This window comes from Hippocampus guttulatus, chromosome 17 (assembly GCF_054856545.1).
Source record: "Hippocampus guttulatus isolate MCC_2025c chromosome 17, RoL_Hgut_1.0, whole genome shotgun sequence".
In the NCBI taxonomy this organism is placed as follows: domain Eukaryota; kingdom Metazoa; phylum Chordata; class Actinopteri; order Syngnathiformes; family Syngnathidae; genus Hippocampus; species Hippocampus guttulatus.
This window is the reverse complement of record NC_141277.1, coordinates 9,216,382-9,244,231: the sequence shown is the minus strand read 5'-3', so window position 1 is coordinate 9,244,231 and position 27,850 is coordinate 9,216,382. Positions and strand designations below refer to the sequence as shown.

Below are 27,850 nucleotides of genomic sequence, written 5' to 3'. Positions count from 1 at the left end.
CCTAGTGATGGAAGTATTGTATTACAGTTCAGTACAACGCCCCTAGTGGTGGAAGTAGTTAGAACATCGCTGTCTACGCCGTGCTCTCGTGTCAAATGCATGGTTAGGGCAGAAGAGAATCATTTATATTTCTATTTGAATGACGGCATTGAAAAAACTGAATTTACATCACATAAATTTAATTAGTGTTCTTTAATTTCAATCGTTGCATTGAAAAACTGAATCTGAATTCTACAATTTGAATTTGAATTGTATCGGTTTGAAGCTGAAGTCCAGGAAACTTGACGCTGAATGTAAAATGATGACATGTAGTACATTAGTTTCTCTGGAACCGTTTTCGATCCTCACTGAAAATGGAACTCGATGTCATTACCCTTTCAGTTCTCGCTAAGCAAATTCAGTTCTCGAAATTCACATTCAAATGAGCTTTGGCAATAGCAAGGGATCGCAGATACAAGATCTCCTCATCGACCGAGAGAAGTGGCTTTGCGATCATCTATATTCGATGGACAGCACCGTACAGGTGTTAGAACACAAGCATTGACGAGGGCAGGGTGAAGTACTCGCCTGCTCTCTTGAGATGTCATTTCCAAAACGTTACAATCTGAGAGAGGCACCCAGCCGCCGATTGAGGTGGCTATTAGAGTGAGTTATCTGCGAATCGGAGTCCCTCTTTACGACTCACCGTCTGACCACCTCATGGCATCATCCAAGTACGGCGGGAGCCCCTTCCACAGCGTGCTGTCCTTCGGGTAGCCCTGATCCATACGTCTCAGGTGGTCGTCGTAGCGCCAGTAGCGGCTGTCCTTGAAGAAGTAGGTCTTCTCGTTGTGGAGCCACACAAAGGCCGCGTCCACGCTCTCCAAAGGCAGGCCGAAGTCGCTGATCGGACGCGGGTAACCCTCCTCCACAATATTGTCTTTAAATACCCAGTATTTAAGCCCTAGAAAGGATGGATGAAGTTTGGTTAGTTTATGACTCAGCATAAAAACAAACAAAAGGGCGTCGATGGTGTGAATGCGAGTGCGACTTGGTGACAAGTCCAGGGCGCACTCCAATATTTCAGCGCCGCACCTTTAAGGAAAACGATTTTGTGATCGGTGGGCCTCTCGTAAACGGCGTCCACGCTGTCGACGTTGGCCGGAAGGCCTCTCCAGAATCGATGGATCTGAGCCGGACGCAGAGACACCAGGTTCTTCTCTCGTGTTAGGCGCCAGAAGTATTTTCCTGCGGCAGAAAGCGACAGAACTCGTCAGCGTTTGCTTCGAATGTCATAATGTGACGACGCGGCAATTGTAAACGTCTAGATGGTATTATTATTACTGTGTGGGAACAGGGTTTGTGTCAATCAAACATCAGTAACAGACATCAGTACAGACTTCCAATGACTAAGCAGGCGCAGTTCCTATGCGTGAGCATTTGAGTATCAATGCCGCTGATCTGAATGACCGATTAAATAATATATATGGTCTTTATGACAGGCAGCTCCGCACAAACAGGATCAAATTCCGATAACCTATTCATCGTCCGATTCATGAAAATTCCATATCATGAATGAAATAACCTCTCTTTTTTTGATCCCTAAATGCCGACAACAATAAAGATATGAATTAAAGGCACAACGTTTGACTGTTTTACATGACTTCGTAGTTTAATATTTGTTTAAACTCATAGCTTTTTTTGGGGGGGGGGGGGTTCGGGAGATGTTTGGATGAGACAAAATAAGGCAACTTTGTCTTATTTTATAAATGTGTTCATTTGTCAAAAAAAAAAAAAAAAAGACTGGCAAAATTCAGCCAAAAATAAGATGATTATTAGCCAATTATTAAATCGGATTAAGTCGGTTGGCCAATTATTCGGTCAGGCCCTAGTTGGGATCCATTAAAAATAATTGTTCACATGAATTCATAGAATAGGCTTCACGTTGGCCTTAATATAGGAAGTGAATCTTTCATACATTCCACAGGCTTGACATTGCGACTTACGCTGCGATTCCGGCTCCCAATTTGTACTCGGCATCAGCACTGTTGTATATTAGCATCCGGGTAAACTTCAGTTAATAAATGCAGGATGACCTTATTAAACACTTTTTGGAGAGCTATTGTGCAGATGGATTAGTCACACGAGCTAATGAGCAAGAAAAGACACATTGGGCATTAAACAGATAATACGTCGAGGCAGCCTTGGGCCTGGCGGAGCGTTTTGTTTACAGCGTTCAATTCAGTGATGGTGAGTGAGAAGCGTGCTGGGAGCAACACATCACTTGGCTTTCTATTGATCGCCGGATCGCCCACTCTGTGCCCACAACCATGTCTCTTCCTTTCAATTCATCTCCTTTCACCTCATTTTTGTCTTTCTCTCACATTCATCTGCAATCCTTCATCGATCTGCCTGTCTTGTATACACAAGCTCGCTCCTCCTGAGGTTGAAGTACCTTTGAAAAAGAAGGCCTCCCCTCGAATTTGGGCAACGGCATCAAAGTGACCAGCGCATCTGTCTGGGGAATCTCGCACCAGCCTGTATGAGATGGACAATGGAAGAAGGAAACAAAAAAAACGGGCGGCGGGGGGCACTGAATAAATAGAAGCCACAATTTGATTCAAAATAAAATAATTGCAGTCACCTAGTGAGTGGATGAGTGCGCTTCAATTCAATAGGCTAAGCACTGAGCGAGCTGCTCTCAGGCTGACAGGCTCGAACCTCGGCCCCCCTCCCAAAAGTGCATTTCTCCACTGGGATAAGTGATTTCAAGTAGCGACGTGGTCGGCCTGCCAATGACGACGGCTTTCGACCCACAGGCTTGCCACTGTGAGTGGGAGCCAGTCAGCTCTCCGATTACAAACAAACATGTCCTTTTGCATGCTATTGACACAACACTGCTGCCGAGTGATCAAATACTGAGACCTTGGTCACGAAAGAGGCAGCTTTCCCGGCTTCAGGCGACATGGGGAGGAAAAAGCTCATAAAGAGACAAAAAAGTCTGATAGATTCCTCGTGACTCCGCATTGTTTGCATCTTACCGTATTTTCCGTATTATAAGTTGCACCAATTTTCTCCACAGCCGACCGTGTGCCTTATAATCTGACGTGCCTTATATATGGATCAATATTCTGATTGATGTAGTATTTTAAATGGTCTGTGAAACGCTTTGTTATAGCTGCAGCGATTATGAAAGCACTACATGAATAAAGCTGTATTGTATTGCATTCCCTTTAGCGTAGCTCCAGCTATTGGATACATAACGCAACCACAGCCTCTATTGTAGCTTCTATTCTATTAGCCTTATAATGCGGTGTGCCATATCTCTAAAAACAATTTTAAAATAGGCCATTGATTGAAGGTGCACCTTATAATCCGAAGTGCCTTTTCGTGCAGAAAATACGGTACACCAACAACAAAAAAGGCTGTTTACAGCATTAATGCAAGAGCAGCATGACAATTTTAAAGGATTTGTTCATATGATAATGGACGCCTTATACACCGAAGTGCCTTATAGTGCGGAAAATACAGTACTTAAAACGGAGTCGTGTGAATACATCAATCAGCCCTCCAGTAGCACCCGTGTGTGCTCTTTACCTCGCCTCTCTCATTAGTTTTCTAAAGCGTACTAACAGCGGCCACATGACGGGTTAAAATTAATAAGTGTCCTGCACATATTCACTGATTATATATTTATACCTTGCCAACTATTGAGCGACCTGCCACTGGTTTGGATTTGACATAAAGGAAATAGCGTGCATGTAATCCAGGGTTGAAAATTGGCTTTATAAAACCTTTGTTTACTACAGAGCATGCTTGGAAGTCAGGCGAAGGTCCCATTACATGGTGGCAGTTGCTGTTCGTCAAGCATTATACTTGCACACAGTTGGCATTCCCCCATCGGCCTTTCCCCCCGGACATCTTTCACAAAGGCCGCTGGCAAGAGCGTAAGGTCTGAGGGTGTTTGAAAGAAAATAGAGCAGGAGTGCGTACGTTTATGTGGTTTTCACAACGCCAGAAAGGTTAAGGGGTAATAAAAAGAGGATTATTGATGGAAAGGTCGAGGTCCTTTCATGAGGAGGTCAATCGTCAGAATTGCATTCAAGTCAGGTGCATTGTCTACTTACAAGACAGATCTGTTTTCTGGGAGGTCCAGCAGAACTGGAGGTTCTGCTGTCTGGGAGGGATTGCCGGGTTGAGTGGTGTGGGACACCGAGTCTCTGACACCTGAGAAGACCGCAGGCCACGAAAAGGTGGAGTAATTGAGTCTGGCAATCACTAACACCAATTGGACAATGTTTGGAGACACCTTGAAGAACTATCACCAAAGGGTGTGATAAGGTCAAATGCCCAAAAGACGGTCAGTTTACTTCATCCACGTTTTCACTCATCAGTGGCTTGTCACGTTTCGGCTTTTTCATGTAAAGCGGTCATACCATAGAGCTGCCAGACGCGGACCTTGTCTTCATAGGGTAAGTCGTATTTCAGAGGGTCTCCAACAGGACCCTGGTAGTAAGGTCTCATGATGGACTCCATGGCTGAGGTGTGGACAAGGCCGATGGCGTGACCAAACTCGTGGACGGCGACCGCAAACAGGTCCATTCCGTGAGAGTCTGAAGGTGACACGAACAAAAGCATGGAAATTGGTACAACTTGAAGTTCAAACAAAATTTCGGTGGGGGGGCTCCTCAAGCCTCAAGGGCGTTTTGCTTTTATTTTGGTGTTTCATGATATTTCTGCAAAAGGATACCGGTGGTCCAATCTTAAATGACAAATTACATTGACAGCATAATGGCTGCCGCTGACCAATAAAAATGACCAGAGCATCACATTTCTTTACCGCCTGTCAACATCACGGGTGAGCCTATCCCAGTTGACGAGAGCTGTGGTACAAACCTCAAATTAAGACTAGAAAATCAGAGGGAGCATACGAGCAAACGCAAGCACTGGATGGGTATGCAAACAGGACGGCCGGAAATTCAAGATTAGAACCCAGGAGCTCTCAACTGAGAGACATGTTGCCTCTATGCCAAACAAAACGCCACTTTCTCCATGGTTTTACTCGTTTTAGTTCCCAATGTCTCTGTAATTATGAATAAAGCAACATACCGCTGACAGCTGGCGCACAAATGTAATGCTTTGTGTAATGTTCAGGAAAACATTCGCTTTGAAATTAGAATGACGTAAAAGTCTACCCCACAGAAACAGACTGCGGGTGTTCCACTATGAGTATACTGGGTCTCTTTTATTTACCGGAGACCACCTTCTTCTTTAACTGTGTGACTTTTTGAGAACTACTACGAGGTTAAGTGAAGCCTATAGGTTGAGAGGCACGGGAGACAGCTTTGGCGGCTGTGAGTGCTGTCGGCCATGTGGTGGAGTGAGATAACTATGGTAATACTGCACCCACCCCGGGCTGCCAATCAAAAGGAAAGAAAAGAAAGACAAGAAAAGAAAAAAAAACACTGCAGGCGATTAAAGTGCATTTCCCCCTTATGCTCAAATATATATGAAAAAAAAAAGACTGCCTTAAAAACATCCTTGTCAGGCTCCACTGAACAAGACAATACCTCAGTCTACAAATTCAGATGCAAAAATGTGAGCATTAACCAGCTCATTCCGCGGATATTTTTATGCCGTAACGAAAAAAAAAAAACCCACACAAATATATGGCCTGAACATGAGCCTGCGACAACACCGGGGGATGCAAAGATGCCGAATTCGAGAAGCCAAAAGTGCACACAGAGGAGGGAGGACACAAGAGGATGGAGAGGAAGAGAACACAAAGTAGGAATCGTGCCATCATACTCCCAGTCGTTCCAAGGTTGAGGAAAAAAACCCCGCAAACAATCTTTTCACAGTATGTGTACAGATGAAAAAATGGCAGCGAAGGTGGTAAAAAGGTTACAGTCAACAGCCAGACAATATCACCGAATCACACAGCAAGCTAACCAAGCTTTTGAAGGCCAGATACGTTATCGTGAAAAGTAATTATCGTGATGCACGGTAAACACGCTGTGTAAACTCTGGATTTAGCGCAGAATGCTATAAAACATAGCCCGCAGCCCAGATGGCTAGTTTAATGAGATTGTTGTGTAGCATGCGCAGGATGGAAATAAGAAGGGAGCCAGCTAGCCGAGGGCTACCTTCTTTAATGGGATTTGATTCTTATACTATTGTGACATTCCAACACTTTCCGTTCCTCATTCCAGTAGCGGTGTGGGACCGGATTGGAACCTCTAAAGTCCCGGAAGTCATACAATTTGGAATTCAAATATTTTTAGGAAAAATATCCTCAAATATCCATTAATAGTTTATTGGCCAAGTTGAAGTTGACTGTCAAACTAAACTTAAATCACTGAGAACAACAAACTGTGTACATTATTTAAAACAGCCACATCATTTAGCCTTTAAATGTGCTAGCTTCATGCTAACACATTATGGGAACATCATACAATTTGGAATTCAAATATTTTTAGGAAAAATAACCTCAAATATCTATTAATAGTTTATTGGCAAAGTTGAAGTTTACTGTCAAACTAAACTTAAACCACCGAGAACAACACATTACATTTAAATACAACCACATAATTTAGCCTTTCAGTCTGCTAGCTTCATGCGAACATAATTTATGGGAACATCATAGATAGGCTAACGATTACCATTGGTGTTGCAGTGTTGTAAACCTTAAGCAACGGCTATTTGAACACAAATAGTGGGTTCAACAAACAAACAAACAAAATGCCGGCACTCAGGGGCATATATTTTTTTATTATCTGTGAAGAAAGACGAATATTATACAGTGGCTTAGTGAGGAGTGGACATCGACTCCATGTACAATATATCTGATGTCTGGATCATACTGGCCCCAGGTGACCAACAGTTTCATTTCTTGGGTTTTATGTGAGCAAGTACAATATTATACAGCACAATTATTTTTCTTTTAGAAAATATATGACGAACATTACTGCTGATGTTTTTGAGGAGGCTGGAACATATTAACACCTCTCATCAACCCTAATATGAACAATGCTATTTAAAAAAAATGGAGCAATGGTTAATTTCATTTTAATTTGTTACAAGTGAGGCAAAAAGACAGATGTTCTCCATATTAAGCTCATGCCATTAAAATCAAGAGAGTTTATTTATCCCTTTTAAAAATTTACAAGGGTTAACCTATTTTTGCAATTGTATTCAGAATTTCAACACATCGGTTGATTATTAAGAATTCATTCATTATGTTTCTCACCCATCCTATTAAATGTAAAAATAATGCCATGATTTGATGTCCATTTTCCGCATTGTTGATCAAAATATTTTGTGAAATGTTCATCTCCAGGACGGAAAAATTGCCAGTTTAAGGTTTTCTGATGGTTTTACCCTGGAACAGACAATCTTTTCCAAAGAAAAGGTCAAAAAGCACCCTGGAACCAATTTGTGTTCAACATTCAAGATTTCACTGTGCACAGTTTGAAGTGCTTGTATTCTATTTGGGATTGCAGATAAAATTGAATTGGGGGGAGGGCGGGGAAACACCTGATTGGTTCATCAGGGTGATGTTGATTCAAGAAAATGAAAAGCAAACATCCAAGATCAGGACACAGCAGCGCTTCCATCAGCCTCAAACTAGTAAAAAAAAACAAAAGGCTAGACTTGACCTGCTTCGTTGTAATGACATATTTATTCTTTGTCCATCACGGTTTGCTCTTCCACCTCCCCTGACAGGAAAATCTACAGTCGAAGTGAGTAGAATAAGATAGCGTGCCTTTGCTCTTTTGGAGTGTGGACATCAAGGGTCAAGTTGGCAGCTGCTCTGAAACACGCTGCTTTAATTTAAGGAACAAATTGAGTGGCTGCAGGATGTAACAAGACACATGGGATGTATCGGAGGGGCTTTGCTTGCTTAGTTTGCAACAATGACAAAGACAGTATGCAATTTGGATCTGTCAATCCGAACAGAATCGCAGGCTAAATGGGGGAGAGCAAGAAAGAACTTACAGCAAAAGAAGTTCAAAAAAAGTATCTCACCTCACACTTTTGGGAATGACACGACTTTGCAGTTTGCTCTGAGTGCTCTTATCAGTATTATTTGCTGTTTGCAAATACAGTAATGCTTTTCGCCATCCCTCTAATGCAGACAGGTAAACAGATAAGCTAGCTGCTAGCCAAGCAATAGACTGAACATAATGAGAGAGATAAAGGCTCGCATTTGTCAGACGGCCAGTTACACAGCTCATGAATGCGCTTGCAAATGCAAATAAGAAAGGGTTTGTAATCACTGATCAGCATACAGTATATTCATTACATTGTAATAGAGCGACATTGGGGGATTCGTTTGCTACTGTAAAGCAGAGTTATTTGCTAAGTGCAATTATATTCCATTGGCCAAACGCAAAAGCCCGAGGAAGAAAAGCGTTGTTTTGATCGAGAGGGAGAGGATTTATTTGAACTTTACGCAGTTGATACTCCACTTGCACTAGGGGTGAAATGGTGTGGTGCCCAACAAGATCCACCAGATGGCGCACCAACGACCGAAATGGAAGAGTACGGCTTTGCATGGCAGACAGGCTTTAAAAAACTAAAAAAGAAGATATGTTTAGCTTAGCTCGGCCTTGGTGGAGGTTAGCCCTCCACAGAATGTTATTCTTGTATGCTTTCATGACCTAAATCCATTTCGGCAACATGTGACTATCCCCTCTCCACAGTATAAACACTGAACTGTGTAAGTAATATCCTTTCAAGTGTTGTACAAAGAAATAGATTTCAAAGGCCATAATTAGTAAGGAGCATGAAAAGATAGCGTCTTGATTGTTAAATCCTTGGGGCAGACCGTCGGAAACTTTGAGCGGCTTTGGAAGGACAGAAGGCACTTTCAGGTGCAAGATTTATCTCCTTTTTTGCGAGGTGGGGGGAGGGGGGGGAAATAATGTTTTTATATTGCACATTATCTGCCTTGACAAGAAAAAAAAAAGTCAAATTGTCAGATTTGAAGATGAAAAGAAGGTTTGAAGATGATACACTGGCCATTCAAGTCCATATGGAATATACCTTACCTTATGCAATTCTTGGGAAAGTTTGATTTCGGCAAAAGGGACACATTTTTCAGTTTGAAAGGTTCTCATGGCAAGTGAAATTTCAAGAACTCTTTTTTGGGGGGGGGGGCAGCATAATTGAACTACTTGTTCACACAAACTGTAGTTGGCAGAGGAGCGTGTGGAATGGGCCAAAATTAGATGCACTCAATTTTAAAAAAATGTTATAAAATGAAGGACATATATTTTAAAAGCCTTGTCATCGTTCAGCTATGCGTGGAAATGTTTGGCCACTTATAATGAGACCTCAGCATTTCATTTTAATGACGATTGAGTGATTTTGATGAGGAAACCAAAGGCACTTCATCGTGACATATTGACTCACCGGATGTAAATGAAAATGAGAAAATTACTCTTTGGGACTTAATAAGTAGACGTTATTATCCAACCATCCATCTGCTTTCTGTACCGCTTATCCTCACGATTTTGATAAATATTTAATTGGACATATTAGTCAGTTGGCATGAAAAAAGAAGAAGAGGATTGAGGCTTTTAGGCTGCTAATACTTCTAAACTACTGGTTGGCACATGCTGCATCTCCTGCTCTCCGCAGGGGGTTGAAGCAATGCATCACATTCTGGAATATGCCATCTATCTTCATCCAGGCTCTATTTTGACAAAATATTGGAGGGCCAACAGCTGCTCAGTGGAATACGCGCGGGATAATCATTGTGTTGTTTCAGTCAATAACAGTTTGATGAAAATATCAAAATGTGGCTTATTTGTTGGGTGTCAGCCTCTGCCCCGTCCGTCATTTTGTGCCAACACCTTTTATTGATTGTTTTTCGCTCTGCACTGAAGCAACACACAAAAACTGTCTGATGGAAATGAAAAAAGAGGTTCTTGATTTTCTCATTCGTTCTTAATCATCCGAAAAATCACTGGATTCTGATTTTTGAACATATTTCTTTGAACGACGTTGCTTTAACAGGGGTGGCGTATGTTTTTAACATTTGGAGGAACTAACACACCTCCTCAGAAAGCTTTGGGCGAGGGGGGGTAAAAAAAACTATTTTAGTCATTCCTCTGCTCTCCAGTATGAGAAACTATTTAAATTTTAAATTCACATTATAATGATAAATAAATATTAACTAAAGGAGACTGGGGCATGAAGGGGCCTAAAGGGAATGCTTGAATCCTTAATAAGGCCTTGTCGAGTTTTGGCGAGAGAAGATTTAAGTCGCTATGGATCCGTGGAACACGACAAAAAGGGCATTATCATATTTCATACAGACACACGGACAAAACCGTGGTACCCTCCATACTAGGAAAGGAAACCCCAGAAATTCAGGTCTGAAGGAGCCTTTTGGATTAACTCATTCACTCCCAAAGACATTTTTAAACGTCTTTTCAGACTTGGTCCAGAACTGGCTGGTACTGAATGAGTTAAAGGCAAAACGTATTCAACTAACAAGCAGATATAGTCGTCTCTCCCCCCCCCCATCTCCTACCTGGCGATCGGAAGGTCCACGCCTCATCATCATCGAAGTGCGTATCTCCGGCTGTGAATCTCTCTCCAGGAAAAAAAGCGTGGGCCACTGTGCCTCCGGGCCCGTCAAAGGGATAGCCGTCATTGTGGTCGGCCTTAGTGAAATCGATCTGAATGTCGGCGTCGCTTCCTGCCACCTCGTGGAAGTTGAGAGGTGCGATGTCACTCCAGACCTTCAAGGCATAATGCATGAGGGCGCGAACCGTGTCCCTTCCCAGTAAAGCCGAGTCCTTTGGGAACGTCCTCACTCTGAGTCAAGAGAAGGGGACAAAGAGGGAGCACATTATTCGGCTGAAGCAAAGCAACTCCGTGGACCAAAGTCACATTCAGTCAGACTCTTCACGTTAAATAATGCATAGTCTTCTATTATGTAGTAGCGGGAATCCACCTATCATCATTTTCCATGTCCCTTTCGACCTCCGCGAATGCCGGTATCAAAGTGTTAATAGCGACTTTCACCCGAGCTTCAAGACAGACCTTTCATTCCTCGTGAGGTTGAGCAGCTGGTCCCTCATCTGAGATCGCTGGTGAAGGTGACCAGAGCGTTTTTTTTTTTTTAATGCGTCCAAGTCGCACTTTGAAACACCTGCCAGACGTGATTCAGATCACTTCTTGAATAATACTTTTGTCCTTTCTTGCACATGAGACTACAGTGGTACCTCTACTTACGAACGTCTCTTCATACGAAATTAGTGACGAAACGCCTCAATGGGAAAAGATTGCCTCTTGTTACGAAATAAATTTCAAGATACGAAAGGTAAAAATACAGTACGGGCTGCTACCCGCATAGCTGCTCTGCCATTGGCTATTACCTAGCATCTTCCTGGCATCCCATTGGCTAAGAGGGACCTCTACCGCATGTGTCTGTGTGTAGATAGATAGACAGACAGACAGATAGATAGATCTGTGTCTATGCACGATAGTACAACGTGAATCACCCACAAAAAGTCGGGCACTCGCTCACTATGCTGATGTTTGCCTTGGACATTTTTGAAGGATTGTTAAAAGCCGACAAAAGCAAACATCCTTGGATCAGTTCTTGACAAAACGCCAGGCAAAAAACACTTCTGCGAGAGAACGTGAACTAAAGAGGGGCAAAAAACGATGAGGACGCAGTTAAGTTAAATGACCTTCATTTTTATTTTTTTACTCCATTCTTTATTTTTTACATTATGGACAACTCTCATTTATTGTGCAATAATCTAATTCTACCATATATTTGTTACATATTTTGATGCGTTTATATGCTTTGGCAAACATTTATGTCAGAATTGGGGGGGGGGGGGGATTTGGAACAGATTAGGGCATTTACATGGAAAACGCGTCTCTACTTACAACATTTTCTAGTGACGAAATTTCTTCGGGAACCAATTATTTTCGTCAGTAGAGGTCCCACTGTATTATACTGTACTACTCTAATCATGTGTCACTAGCTTTTCCTTGTAATATTGTCTCGCCACTAACAAATAACAAAACAAACAAACACAGCCTCTTTCGTTCGGCCTTGATGAGCCTTCACGACCAATTGTTCCAACTGCCTGGGACATTAATGAGGGTGATTCAACCCAAACAATGTCAGTGGTTAGTCGGGGGCTCTCTCCATTACAGTTTAATGACTGTCCTTTTGCAGGATGCATGAAACCGCTCTTGCCTCAAACATAAGGCCTAAATATTTGCGATCCCGCAGCTAGGCTCAGAGTAAGGATGTCACGTTGCTGCCCTTTTCCTCTTGCCACGCGTTCCAACCTCCAGAGTCACCCGGTGATCGAGCTAATCTTTGGAGTCAGGAGTATTTCCCCGAATAAGGCGATTTTCAGTTGCTACTTTGTTTTCTTGGATATACAGTATGAGTTTTCTTTTTTGAATTTAGTAAGACCCTACTTTGGACAAAATATATTTTTTTGCATTTTTGGTGCCTCAAGATCTCTTCCGGTTTGCCTCACGGCTCATAACAGTCCCTTTCGTTTGATTTTTAAGAAACCATCGGGCCAGAGGAAAAACAACCAATCAGAGACAGAAAGCGTCACCGGTGTTACTTACTCTTGTGCACTTGCGTGCACACTCACAAGGGTTTGATCGATATGTTTATTTATTAGTAAGTTTATTTGGAGTTCATGAAGTGAGGCGACACTCGAATCTTGCTTGCTAGCGGTGTTAAAACCCGCTAACTCTCCCTTTGATCTCACGCTTGATGGGGGGGCAGGCTATTCAATCGCTATTGGGAGGGGGTTGGGGGGGGACAACAAAATAAGCTGAAGATGAAGCGAAATACTCCTTTGATACTCGCTCAACTGAGGTCTCGTGTTACATCATGCTTGATAGTTGTTCTGCCTTATAAGCACCACCATTTTGCTTCATCCACATCATATCACATCATTCTAATAAAATCCTTCCATACTCTCTCGAATCTTTCACCCACTGTTGTTCACTTGCCGGTGTTTTCAGCCCACTCAGTGATGCGAATGAGTTGATAAGTCCAACTAATTCATATGCTCAATTTGCACATTTGTCAACCTGTGAAAAAAAATTAAAAAAGCACACCGGCGGTATTAGTTACTCAAGCTCAACGACGCGAGGGTGGTTTGAAAATGAGCTGCACCTCAGCGGTATGCATGCATAAAGACACCTCGAAACATCATCAGAATCCCCGGCGCAATAACTTTTCTTGCCCTGATTTCCATACGCAGATGTGCCCACACAGTGCATTTATTCACATGGAGAGCAGAAGCGCCCCTGACTGCTGCTCCACACTTTACCAAGGTCGTTGCAAATTGCGTGTCCTCCGCTGACAATTCACCTGCTTATTAAAGCTAATTCGGACGAACGAGGGCGGGTGATTGCGTTTGGAGTGAAAATAAAAGGATACGTGTATCCAAATTGTGCGTGTGGAGCGCGCGGGGCAACGGCCAAGGTCAGAGCCCTGCTGTCCTGTTTCTGGGATGATGCGCAGAGTCCCATGGAAAATGCGTTTACATTCACTGACTGTGGGCGCATAACAAATGAGCCAGGTGTTATTTCCCTGCGGCACCTTGCAGAAATTGGATTTATTTGATGGCCCGACGTGAGGGTGGGATCAGGTTTCCCCCCACCCCACATTTTCAATTAATAATAATTTTTTAATCTCGGATGTCTCCTCTAGATTTTGTGTCCCCTCCCGACCCTGAAATAAGACTGTCCTAATTAAGTTACTGCGTCCATTTATTTTTCTTATTCCTTAAAAAATAAAAATAAAAAAAGAGAGAAATTACACAGAACAGAACAGAAAGTAAATAAATTTCCTCTCTGTTCCCAGCATAAAAGAACTTTTGCCTTAACTGCTCTAAATTAGTGTTTGATTTGTTTTCCTATCGACGCAGCAAAACAACACGTTTTCTTTTCTTTTGGTGTGTACTGTTTGTACTCGAGTACTTTAACACAGCGGCCCCCCAACCTTTTTTGCCCGGTTTAATGTCAGCCATTATTTTCAGGGATCGGCCTTGAAGGTGTGACGGATAAATACAACAACATAATATGATTTGACCTGCATGAAAACTGTGGCATTTTCTAAAAATAATAATAAACACGAATCACACAGTGTCAAACTCATTTTTGGGCGCAGGCCACATTTTAGTTACCGTTTCACTTGGAGGGCTGTTATGAAGTTGAAGAAAGAAGTTGAGAATAACTGTTGATTCAACTATTGTTTAAGTTACGATCATGAGGGGTTTGGTAAAAAGAAAATGCTTACAATATATCTTATTTATTCCATATGAGAATTTAAAAGTTTGGTAGACATTTTAGAAAGGATTATGGAAGTTGACATGAGCTGCTTTCGCGGGCCACATAAAATGATGTGGCGGGCCAGATCTGGCCCACGGGCCTTGAGTTTGACACCTGTGCTATAAACCATGAACAATGGCCAAAAGGACTATCGGTGCTAATGTGACACAGGAGACAAATCCTGATCATGAGTCCAACACAAGCATGGGTGAAAATGGTGGCGCTCAGAGCTAGTTTTCAGGATGACATGTAGTAAAATCAAAATGCATATACACGGTGCCTGAACATCAAGCTTAACTCATTAAATCCCAGCCATTTTCACTGGAGCAGCCCCCTAAATCCCTGCGTTTTACTGCATTTTGACTGATCTTGCAAGGCCTACAGAATATTTGGTTATAATGCTATATAAACATGGAGCCCACCAAAAGTAAATAAATCATTTTCCATTCTTCAGCAATCGGCATTACAAAATGGCTAAGTTTCATGAAAATGGCGATTCCTGGGCTAAAAACGAAGAAAAAGAGCTTTTTGTAAAAGCATGCATTTCAAGTACGTGATATACCACTGCCACCTACTGGTCGCTTTTTTACATGATTTACAATGCAAACGGCTTATTTTCATTCACAGATTGCATCAGACTGTCCTCCTCTCTATGCCGCAAAAAAGACTTAGACGTACAAGTACGTCCTTAGTAGGCGGGGCCTCATTTTAAAAAGACGTACAAGTGCGTCTTGTGGAATTAAATAGTTAAACTTTTGACTCTATTAAAAAAAACACCAAAAAGCACCTAAAGCTGCAACACATATTTAAAGCCTGTGAATAAACGGCCAAATTCCGGTGCCTGATCAAGCTGTTGGCTGTGTGATCCCAACATGAATGTTTACTTTCTTGAAATTTGACCGTGACAAGCAAGCAGCTGGAAGAAAATAAGCCGGGCAAGTTTCAGGGTGAACCGAAAGTGCATGTGTAAGTTGTGTATGTGTAGTTTTGCTGTTCGACGGTTTAAAAAACAAAAAGCCCAGTGGCTGTTTCCCAAAAACACAGCTCACTTCAAGTGCATCATGGTCTCACCGATAAATACCTGAGAACACAACGTGCTGTCTGACTAGTCCACATCAATCCAATACAATACAGACATCAAGAAGTGCTTCGGTCAACAAACACAGTCCAGCAGAGACAGTGAATCTTTTTGCTTTGATAAATGAGATGTGCATTTTTTTTGCTACCGGATGAGAAGGAAAGCGGGCAGAGTCCGTAAACAACAAGAGGCTTAGTGTCACAAGCATTCATTCTGCTTGCCGACTTCAAACAAGAATGATCTTTTCCACGTTTAAATCTTGTCACAACAGTCTTATTCATGTTGCTAGATTGGTCGAAAACAGCATCAAATTGTATTCATGCTCGTGCTAAATGTGATGAAATTCCTTGCATTCAGTCACGAGAAACGGATGCACCTAAGAATGCCCAAGAACATTCATCATCAAAAATGGTTTTCTATTTTTCCCCCCTTCGGCACTGTTTCTGATGATCACCCCCCCCCCCTCCCCACACACACACACACACATTTTCACAGAAAACAAAAGCTACATGTCCATGTACAACTTAGCATATACGCTCCAGCTCAACGTCCAGTCGAATGCAATCCGTTCTAAGATGCTGATTGTGGTCATCTTGAAATCATTTTCCCTATGGGAAATACCTGAAAAAAGAAGTTATTTCTTCCATGCTAAAGTTGATAGCCTCATACGTTTATTAACTACCGGTACACACGTAGCATGGAAGCAAATGGAATACGACAAGGCTATGTTTTGTGGCACGTTCCCCCCCCCCCCCCCCTAAAATTCTAAATATGATAGAAACAAATGGTTTTTAAGAGTTAGTAAGGCACGTCCCCCCCCCCCCCTAAAATTCTAAATATGACAGGAACAAATGGTTTTTAAGAGTTAGTAAGTGAGCAAGCCGGAGTTGTGCAAATATAAAAGACAGTAGGCTGAAAATCCAGCCAGACCCGATGTCAACTTGCTCCCTGCACCTCAGAGAAAAGAAAAGAGTTTCGCCCTGTTCACAATTAACTTGGCAATTAACCCTGTAGCAGTCATTTGCATCTCCCCAGCGACCCTGAGGCTAATAGGCCGGAAATGCAAACACGATTCAAAACAGAAAATGGACTTTCTTCATTGTGCAGCCCTTTTCTCGAACGCCGGTCTTCATTGAGGTCAAGGGTGAGCTGGATGGAGCCTGTCCCGCCTGACTCTGGGTGAGGGGCGGGCTACACTGTGGATTGGTTGGTTGCCAGCCAATCACAGGGCACATATAGACCAGGAAAAAAAAAATGACAATCACATTTACAGCTATGGACAATTTAGAGTCTTAATTGAAACCAACATGCATGTTTTGCGAATATCAGAGAAAGCTGGAGCATCAGGAGGAAAAGCTACGCGGACATAAATGTGCCATCCAAGAAGGAGAGTCTGGTCGCTGGTTCCTACCGACTGCTGTCAGGCTGCTGAATAAACATGAGTGAAAACTTGTAACCATTGTAAATAGCACAGCCACCTTATGTATGCATAAGATGCAAATATGCAACTTATATTTCAACTGTTTACAGTTTTCTGAAACATTTATTTTGTGCATGCAATACTTTTTTTTCCTTCTCTACCACCCCCCCCCCCCCCCCAATTTTGCTGCTGGAGACTGCAAATTCCCGCTATGTGGGACAAATAAAGGTTATCTTATTCACATATTCCACATGACCTAAAAATTACTGAAATGTGTCCAATGGAAAAGTGTGAGGTCAGAATTGCTAAAATGACACCACAGCCTCTTTTTTTTTTTTTTTTTACATGTCTGGCTTTATCCAAGATATTTAATGAGATTTTGAAGTAGATGGTAGTTTCTCTACACGACTAGCATTCCAGAAGGCTGACAGACATATCTTCAAATCATAACCTACACGTTGCTGCTTGTCAGAAATCTCCAAATTAAAACCAAGTATGGAAATGTAACAATTTTGTTGTCGTCAAAGTCAGCAGTGGTGAAGGTCTCAGATACAGTTGAGTATTTCAAAATGACCTCCATAGCTAGGCTCTAGAACATAGATGTCAAACTCGGGTCCTGGAGGGCCGCTTTCCTGCATGTTTTCCAAGTCTCCCTGTTGCAACACACCTGATTCAAATGATCAGATCATCAGCAAGCTCTGCAGAGGCCTGACATTGAACCTGTTCATTTGAATCAGGTGTGTTGCAACAGGGAGACTTGGAAAACATGCAGGACAGCGGCCCTCCAGGACCTGAGTTTGACACCTATGCTCTAGAACCTTAGTTTTGGCTTGCTTTTTCAAACACACCTTGATGCATTTGCTTTGTCCTAACATGCAGCTGATTGATTAGATTTCTTTAGACTTCTATCTTTATCCTTCCACCTGGAGATTACCTTGGCCCCTCTGGGCTGCATCCCCACTGCAGACACGCTCAAAGAGTCGCGATACCATCATTAAAAATAAAAACCTACATTGCATGTTGCTGCTTGCATTTGAACCCTTTTCAGGGACAGCGGTTACTACAGTAGACAGCTGATCAGGTTCTTAGTTTACGGGTTATCAATATTTGTGCATGAAAGGGTTCAAATACACCCTCATGCATTCTGTTAACAATTAAGCACACACTACAAATTATTCTAAGATTATTCAAACGAGTGAATAGAAAGCCCTGGAAGTCATTCCAGAAGTAGTAGCAAAAGTATGATTTCTACACCAAACTTGTTTTCCGCAAGCAGGTCCCTACTGCAGCCTGAGGCAATACCACTGAACTAAGATGACCTGTCAGCTGCACTTCAAAATTCAAGCAATAGGACCCCAAACAAAGCGGACTAGTTCAATAATTGTGTTTTTTAAGACAACCATGTAAGAGGAATATAATTGGAACTAGTCAAATCAATATTTTTTTCACTGAAGCAATGCTACAGATGACAAAATCAGTCAGGCAAAAACTCTAAGGGCTTTTGAAGGCCATCCTCAGTCATGGCAACAAGACTTCGGAACCATGTGGCAAATCACATTATGCATTCACAAAATACCTCAACTACAGTCGGTGCAACATGAAAGAAGAACGGCGACGTGTGAATAAGCGCGCAGTCAATGCTGGATGACTTCTGAAATCAAGAAAAGGAGGTAAACAAAAGAGATGACAAGAGGGAGGCTTGAAAAGTGATTACCGTGCATCCTTCTGTCACTGAGATATCGCGACCGAAATTCAGAGCAATGATTGCAATTGTTGTAGAGACGTTTTAGAACAAGAGACAACCTGGTAACATGAGGACACATCATGTCAACATGATCAGCTCTTCCACGTCTTCCATTGTCAGGGAAATGTCAGTTCAAATATTCCACTTTAGATCCAAGTGCTCATACATGCTGAGCGCACCTCTGTTAAAGTCCCGGTGAAAAATAAAAGAAATCAGTTTTGACACATGCCCAAAAATTCGGACACATTTTTATGATTAGAAAAATCACCAAGTTAAAAAAATAAAATAAAGGTCTCAATATCATACAAAATCTAGCTGTTCTCTCCGCTCTTGAAGACTGAAAAACGCGCTCCCGATTACTAGTAACTCAATAACCGAGAAACATGGATGCTGCTTCATCTAGCATCTTTCTTTCAACTACACATAGCTACAGTGTTTGAGTCGTGAAAAAATATCATCTTGAAGCCGCTTGTGGCTGGAATATATCCAATTAGGTCATCTCGGGGCTGTTTCACGCTACAACAATGAGGCACTCTATAGCAGCCAAACCAGTGCAAACCCCCTGTCCACATGCTGACTATCACATCAGGATTTTATATTGGCTTCACCTCATTCTTACACCTTTTTTTCTGTCATATTTTTGCACTCATGTCCAACAACGAGGCACTCTAAAGTGGTCAGTACCCCCCCCCCCCCCCTCCAACTCAGATTGAACCTCTTTTCCAAATCTTCCTGCGCCAGACGAGGAACAGATTCTGCAGTGCCTTTTACACAGAAACCAGAAAAAGCAGGATGATATTGCCGCGACTCTGTGTTCCTGGCGCGAAACGTGTTGGACAGCAAAAAGTGCTTTCAACAGATCCGGATGTTACAATTCACCAGCTGCCCGTAAAATTTTCCAAATTGGCTTCATCGCCCTCCTCTTTCTGCTTTGGTGCTGGTTATACAGAACAACGGTATGCAGGGAAAAGCAAGGAAAATGCAGACTTTTAGAGGCAGTGTGAAACAGGCTAATAAGGCCCAAAGCACCACAAAGGCAACTTGTAACTGAGAGAAATATAAAGAAGAATCAATGGCCTCGGGATAGTTTTTTTTTCTTTTTTTCCAAACAGCAGCTGTTTCTTAGCGCCCGAGACTTTGGAAAAAGTTCAGCTATTAGAATCAAAACTTTACAGAATTTCATTGACATGTTTCACTTGTTAAGGAGCTTGTTGTAACCGGCAAGAAGTGGGGCGATGATTGAGGCACAGCCATTGGCAACCACCAGTCTGACGGCCACAAATGGATTGATGGCCTGTTGTGGTTCAGCTGACACGCTCATCCGTGACCTCATCAACCCACAGAACTGCTAGACCAGTGCTTTTGAGCAGGACACAGAATAACATGGATTCTATGAGGCGAGAGGTCTATGCCGCCTTCACAAATTGAGACTTATGCTCAGAGTGAAGCAAAAAGAGCGTCGCTTCATGCATCGTGACGAGACCACCAGCAAAATGCAAAAGTTTGACAAACCCTGATACACAAAGCCCTTCACTTTACATTGTTAAGAGTTCTGTACCTCCAAGATAGATGCCTCTTTGTCCATTTGTTTGGAGTGTTCAGGCTGCGTCTCATGCGGCCCACTGTCCCCTCAGCCGCAGGCACATCTGGCAGAGAACATCTGGGGGTTTTCATGAGTCCCAATGTGGCTTCATCTGAGCAGAGACAAAGGTGTGAACCAGACACATAAAAGTATTTTACATTAAAGCGCCTGTAAAGACAAAATAAATGTTCTGGATTTCACCCAAAGCACAGAGAAGAGGGGAAAAAAAAACCCAATTTGAATGATTGAAAAGAAAAAAAAAACTAAAATGGACTTCGAAATGATGAAAAATAAAACCGTTGTCGGCGTTCATGATGTGCTGTATACAGCTTGATCACTTGATTCCATTACAAATTGATACAGTACACTACATCTGAGCATCCAAGTACAGTCTTTGAATGATTAGTTTACGGATTGGCTAGCTCCCTTGTGCCTCCACTCATGCATGTGAGATGGGAAAGCGTGCGTGCGTGTTTGAGTCCGTAAGTGGTAAGTGCGCTGGGTCTGAAGATTTATGGTGTAATGTTTGTGAGAGAGAGAGAGCGGGATGTTCGCTTATCATTCTTAGACTGTCACAATGTTTTATTCACCTCAGTGCAATCTCAAGAGAGATTATAAATTTGCACTCGCATCCAACACCCGTTGACACATGGTGCAGTCATGTATAAAACACACACGAACGTGCACATACCAAATACTCCAGTCTCCTTGAGTCCTCCGAACCTCTGCATGGCTTTGATGGCCTTAGTCAGGGCCTCCTTGGTCTGAAGCTGGCCAGTCACAGGGTCTGGGGGTGGTAGGTAACCAAACTTGCTCAGCCAGTCCTGAAGGAGAAAAGTGAGGAACAAAGGTCAGTATCTATCCGTCTATCCATTCATCCAGCTAGCTAGTAAGCGAGCCAGCTAGCCTGAGCTTGCTAGCTATCTAAATGTGACCTATAACTTCACAACTAACTGGAAATTTGAAACAATCTGTTCATAGTTGTGCAATTGAATCTACACTTTTATAATCGGGAGTGTTGCTGTGTTCAGAATTAACCAGTCAGTTTTAAACTCATGTCCTCACACACTTATCATCGGTCTCAGAATAACACCAAATAAAGTTCAATATTTTTTAGGAGGCTTTTCCTGACCGTTTTTTTTTTCCCCAGCGGGGGCTTGAATGCTTTGTGCTAACCCTGACTGGTGTTTGGAACAGGTTATCATTCCATCCACTTTGACCAAGGCCACAAATTCAATTGAAGAAAAATAACCTCGAAGCACTAACCATGATTCAAAGTAGGTGCGGTGTTCTTTCGGTGATGAACAGTGACATATTTGCACTAAACATACTTTTTGGAATCATGACTAAAAAGTTGAACTTTGTTTTCCCTTCTTTGAGAGGTACTGGGTACATGCTGCTGCCGCAGCCACAAAAACTATGCCAAACAAATCACACGAGTGACGTTCAGTGGCAGCAAGCCTGAATGGGAACAGCTGAAATCACGACTGTGCACCATCAACAACAACAACCGCAGAGAACAGAACCACGAGAACTGCTATTGTTACACCAGTCCTTTTTCAGTGACGGGTTCGGGAAAGGGAAGCAGTGCATCATCAGGAGCCGCCGTAACTGTGCTGAGGCATGAGATGCAGTTAGATGGATCTAACTATGAACCATAGTAAAAATCATTAAAATGATTAAAAGGTACAAAACCTTGCACCAGAAAAGCATCGGATCAAAAGTGGAATGTGTAGTTCTGGCACAAAGAATAACAGAGTGCATGATAACAACCAATCCTGGTTGGATGATGATGTAACAAGTTCAATATGGAGGCGACATTCACTGGCAATGCAACGCCAGTGGAAAAGCAAACTGCAATTTGTCACCGGATATGTTTTTGTGCTTAGTTAGTTCTTCCCTTGGTTTTAAATGTTTGTGGGAGGAGAGGTACCGCTGAGGCTGTGTTTATGCTGATGAGCCGCCGCACTGATATTTCTGTACTCATTTTGCCATGAAATTGCATTTGTGTTCAAACCTGCCCAAGCCCCTTATCGTAATTTATCACTGGGCAATTTAGTTTTGTTGTTGTTGTTGTTGTTGTTGTTTGGTAGAAGCGCACGTGCAAAGACATTTCCGGATTGACAAATCACCTTCCTAGTTATGCTTGGCCTCTTTCATTTTGGCAAACAGTTTTCATCTACTGCAGGTATGCCGGCTATTACGGATTGCAATAAATCAGCTTCCTGTTTATTCTGCCACTGACAGCAGAATGCCTAATCTTAAATTAATATTCAGGGTTGAGTATATTAGCAGGTTTAACCTTGGGCTACCTCGACATCTCTAGGCCACTCTCCGTGCTTTTGCTTACGTCGGTGCCAAAAAGTTGTACTGTTTGACAGCTGACAGGAAACCGTTTTCCCCATTTTAAGGGTTGCGATATTAGGATTCCATCCAAATCAGGTGGGTGGGTAACACTATCGATTTGTCTTCTCTTAATGCCACTTCAGCACTCTGGTCCTCATTTTGGACTTGGCGCCATCAAAAGCCAAAGAAAATCACCAAACCTACACCCAGAGTTTGTGATTTACTGTATGTAAAACTGTCAAACGTTTCTATGTTAAACCGATCCGAGGCGTAATGAAGGTTGGGGACCCCTGATCGAGCAAAATCAAGCGAGACGCAGTACAACATAAGCAACCTTGGGCAATACTCAGATACAAGCAACTCTTGGAAGATTGTGAACACCCTGAACGGACCTTTGTCGTAGCCTGATGGAAGTGAGGTGAATGAAGCTACCGTCAATTAAGGCAAAGGGATTCCGAAAAACCAAAGAAAAAAAGACTATTTCTGTTCATTGTTCCCAGTTAGCCATGGCAGCCCTCCAGTCAGATGACATGCACAAGAAGCCCTTGGGACAAAAGTAGCGACAGTAAATGGAATCCTTCAGGGCCTGCTCCTGTGACATGTCGGAATTAAAAAAAAAATAATTGGATTCCTTCTGGTTCTTTTCCTATCACACTGCTGCTGTAGTTGTACGCGACGAATAAAATCATGAACGGGATTTTTGTCACACAACCCATTAAATTCTGCACGATACAATTGCTACAGCAAGGCATGGTCATCACGACTGATCCTTCAAAATTCAGCAAATTTTGTGGAACGGAGCTAGATCCATGCGGACCTCCACTTGCAACCAAAACAAGAAAATAAGTATTTTGAATAAGCAAAGTAGAACTCCATAATACTTTACAAAAAAAATATTGTATTTGATGTGGTGTCAGGGTAAAAACGGGGTCGTGCGACCTAAGCGCCCACACTTATCTGCTGACACAGAAAACGTATCTGGCAATGAAGGGAACCCGAGCTTGCCTGCGCAAGTTTGTGCTCTTAATCTGTGATTAAGTGTGGCATGAGTGGGTGACGCAGATGGCTGAGGCTTGGGTCTTCTTTAATCATGCATTATTTAGATGTACAGAAGCAGAGACGCAACACCGCCAAATGGTGTCAAAGTCATCGGTCTTGTTCTTGAGGAAACGTCACAGGAGGAGTCTTTGTCTGAACAAATCATGTTGTGAATATGCGCGCCTCGTTTCCAAAACATCATGGGGCATAACAGAAAGCTAATGAGTTGACTAACATGCAAGCCGAGAGTCTTCAATACTGCATTCAAAGTGTTATATGGAAGAAAGGAAAGAACACACGTCCACAGTGGGAATTGTAACGCACTATGTTGACCTCCCCCATTCAATGCTTCACGAGAAGGTAGCCACTTTTTAATTAAGCAACGCTGTTTACGATGCCGCTGTAAAACACTGCAGCAACCGAAGCACACTCACTCAAGTGCTATGAAGAGCTCCCCAGCTCTGGGATACGCTGTGTTGTGTAACGGCGACTTGAAAAACGTCCCTGTTTTGAGCTAGGCTCGGTGAGTAAACTGCATTTGACACAAATCCTTTTCCAAGGCAAACGAGCTTCCAACATTGACAATGAGCAACTCCGAGTGCGTCTCCGCGGTTCGAAATGGGAAACTGCAATCAGTGACTCACTCGAGTCCTTCAACCCCACTTCCCAAATATTGAGCTGCAATGAGAGTTCAGAATGACTTCATTAACCTCGTGTTTTTCCAGTGTACCATTTTAAGTGTGAACACAACGACGGGTTTTCACCAACAACGCTGCACGGACAAGAGGCGACAAAAAAAAGAAAATGGGATTCACTACATGAGGCATTTGATTTGTCAAGCAGCAAACATTACTGGTGTGTGCTGCATAATATCAAATCTGTCAAATCTCAAGTCCCGGAAGACAAAAAAAAATAAATCAATTTGATTTGATCCCAAGATACCAGCGCACATTTGCGATGCATTTCGAGCCGCTCTCTGATTCATTCGGAATAAATGGAGAATCCAGTAGGCCAGTTATTTGTATATTCCATTTCATGCTACATTATCTTTCAGATAAAAACAGCTGCCTTGAAAATGCTGTGATCCTGACAGTTTCTAGGTATATGCTTGACAGCCGTTCGAGTGTAGCTTTGCCCATTTTATCTTCCCATCACTCGTTTTTAAATCGAATGACAAATCCCAAAGAAGAGCCGCCTAGCGTGTGTGGCGGCCATCTTGTAACGGTAACAGTGAAGGACTCTAAACCAAAAGTGGGTTTGAGAGAACAAAGAAGGGTTAAGAAACAGAATTTGGTATTTGACTCAGTCCTTGTTCATCATCCAACATCGTGTAAACACATCCTGTCAGAAGTTAAAAAGAAATAATAATCTCCTCCCTGTTTCCGTTCAAAGGTCAAAGTTCAGCCTGCCTCTCGAGAAACTCGGCTTGTTTTGTCCCCCCTTTTGTGTGTGTGAGATGTTCCCGTCTGACAAAACCGCTGTTTTCTTCAGTGAACAGCTGTGAGGGCCTTTAAACTCGCTCTTATTGACATGACGCAAGTCACCGGGAAACGGGGGACACCGCGACTTCACTCTCACTAATAAGGATGGGTGGTGCTTTTTTTTGTTTGTTGGTGTCTTGGGGAGATTTACTTGCCACCTGTTCAAAGGTTATTAGCCAACGTACAATATGGAGTAGAATACTCACAAAAGCACTCTTTCTTGAAATACCGGCTGATTTAATTGACTCAAGATTAAGATCATCTTCCTGTAAAAGACATTGCGTTCCCCTTCTTAGGGCAATAAACAGCGACTCGGATGTCCTCGGCAAAGTGCTTCGCCACATTTGCATCAACACCTTCAAGACACGACCAATCAAAAATCAATCGCCGGAATCATAGATTGAACATGTCAAATGGCAGTTTCCATGTTAACATTTAAAATTAGACGGCCGATGCTCATTGTGGAAATGGAAATCGGAACTTGATCCCGAAAAGGGAAAGCTCATTCAGTCAAAAGAAATCCAAGTGATCTACATGTTGAAAAAGCCGGTTTTCAACGCCGACCGGCACATTTACAAACGTACGATGTCAAAATACATCAGGTTTAAGACCAGCAACTAAGCGACTAAACCCTTGGAAAAAGCCATCTCGAAACCTCTGCCATCCGTTTCATCGTCACCTTCGAAGCGGATGCAGCGGCAGCAGCGCCTCGATCAATATTTCAAGCCGCCTGAATGGTTTTTCCATTTTATCCCGGCGGTTCATTCCGAAGAACTGTTTACGTGAACACATGCCACGAGGATGATATACCCCGTGATGACAGCTTGCCTGCGTGTTTAAACGAGGAGTTCACGAGACATAAAAATGAGCGAGCGAGCAGACCACTAGGGAAGATGGCAATTGCCCGTGGAGGGTTTTGGTTCTACTACTCAGGTTGAGGAGAAGAAAGCGAATGACACAAAAGAGTGACAGCGAGCAAGGGGCTCCGATCCACAGCATGACAAACATGTTTGATTGCACCCAAAAGCAGTCCGAGCAGAACTTAACCAGTCTCTTCGATGTGACGCAAATTATTCAAAGTAGGACAAGATTTCAATTCTGAGTCCAAGTCTTGAATGTGCAGATATTGAGCGGCATTTCCCGTGATCCACAAAAAGTGATACTGACCGCAAAGGAAGAGAGTTTGGCAAAATGTTTACACCGTGCAAGCATTTAGGGATCCACTGTATCCGTATCGGCGCCGATGCTGCACGTTTTGTATTCTGACTTGTTAAAATGCTCCGAAACTACACATCGATACCATCTCGTCAACTTGCAGTATTCTCAAGAAGCGGCGAAAACATGTAGTTGGATGTTAAAATGCCAGTCGTGACAAGTTGTTACGATCAAAAGGGTTTTTTGCCCGACTGAAATGGATGCCATTCTCAAGCAAAATTTGATGAAGATAAATTCAAATGTCAGGAAATGTCAATATCAAGTATCAGCAGTTGGCATCAGTGGGTACTCAAATGTAAGTACATTTACTTGCACTTGGTCTGGAAATAGTTTCCAACATTGGGAAATCCATTCAAACCACTGATTTAGTTGTCCAAGATGATTAGGATGGCATCATCATCTAAACGTAAAACCTTTCCAGCCCAAAAAGACACCCCCCAAAAAAGTAAGTTGTTGTATAAGGGCACCCTGTACATGAAGTTCTTTCTTAACGTTAAAAGTACATTTTACCTTCAAACACATTACGGCTGTGCTCCACTTTATCAAACAATTTCTGCTTATTATAAGTTGTCCTTGGTCGTGGAAAAGGCACATTTAAGCGCCACACTTGCAATGAGATGACCTACACCTGAACTTTAAACACAATCTTTCTTTCCTCACAAAGGAGCCGACTTCATTTTGAGTGCGAACCCAGAAAGTAAATGTCAACAACTCTTGAGGCGTACCGTGCAGTTATTAGACTGCTGCTAAAAGAAATTTGGTATTTCTCCTATATAGTGATGCTCGAATAATTTCAGCCGTATACGCTGAAAAACGATGTGAGAAGAGGGAGACAACCACGCTCACAATTATATGACAAGTGTCGGTGGACAGTACAAGTCAACTGGAAACAAGGAGGAAAAAAAACAAGTTTCTAATCAAAGTGAGTTTCGATTTCAGCCAGAATACAAGTGCAAAAAAATAGAAATAAAATGCAACCACGATACATCGAAGACATCCATCCATCCATTTTCAAGACGGCCTTTCCCGAACAGGGTCGCGGGGAGTTTCTGGGAGCCTATCCCAGCTGACTTGGGGCAGAAGGCAAATGCCCTTGAACGATGCTAATTTGTTGCTGTGTACATGATTTCTCTCTTGCCATGATATTTATTTTTTCATCGTATTTCAACATCTCACTTCATAAACTTAATGACAGTACATGCCAAGCAAAGAAAGAAGACAACATTTTGGACCAAACTAAATGTTTGTTTTGTTTGTTTGTTTGTTTTTGGGGGGCTTTTTTCCCCTGGGAGACTGCATCAATGAGTTGAGAAAGACATGTTGAGAGACTTGACTAATTTGGTGATTAACATTCATCCCATGGCTGTGAACAACCTACCAAAAGGAATGGCAAAATACCTCTGCGTCTGCTGCATGTGAAAATGTGCAAATATTTGCAAATACCGCTGCGTCATATGCAGAGCCGTATGTTGTTCATTCGTGCCCAGAAGGCCAGCAGCAATCTTCTTGGCCTGTGTTTACTCAGCTATTCACTTTATTTGTAAATCTTTGTCTCACTTTCTTGTTGTTTTGGTCCAATCATCAGTCGCTACTGAGGAATCAAAGCAAAGATGTTAAAGCGTGGGCT

The 27,850-nt window shown here is 42.5% G+C and overlaps 1 protein-coding gene across 1 annotated transcript in view; it reads right to left on the bottom strand.

Moving 5' to 3' along the window:
* Window positions 1-27,850, bottom strand: part of LOC147192043 (matrix metalloproteinase-17-like) — a 52,276-nt gene that overhangs the window by 5,132 nt on the left and 19,294 nt on the right. The window contains exons 2-9 of the mRNA XM_086135648.1: window positions 20,835-20,967; window positions 20,120-20,255; window positions 10,523-10,809; window positions 4,416-4,592; window positions 4,107-4,206; window positions 2,435-2,517; window positions 1,075-1,227; window positions 686-943 (exon numbers count right to left, since the gene is read on the bottom strand). Coding sequence (XP_085991774.1) covers window positions 686-943; window positions 1,075-1,227; window positions 2,435-2,517; window positions 4,107-4,206; window positions 4,416-4,592; window positions 10,523-10,809; window positions 20,120-20,255; window positions 20,835-20,967 — 1,327 coding nt within the window. The remainder of the gene's footprint in view (window positions 1-685; window positions 944-1,074; window positions 1,228-2,434; window positions 2,518-4,106; window positions 4,207-4,415; window positions 4,593-10,522; window positions 10,810-20,119; window positions 20,256-20,834; window positions 20,968-27,850) is intronic.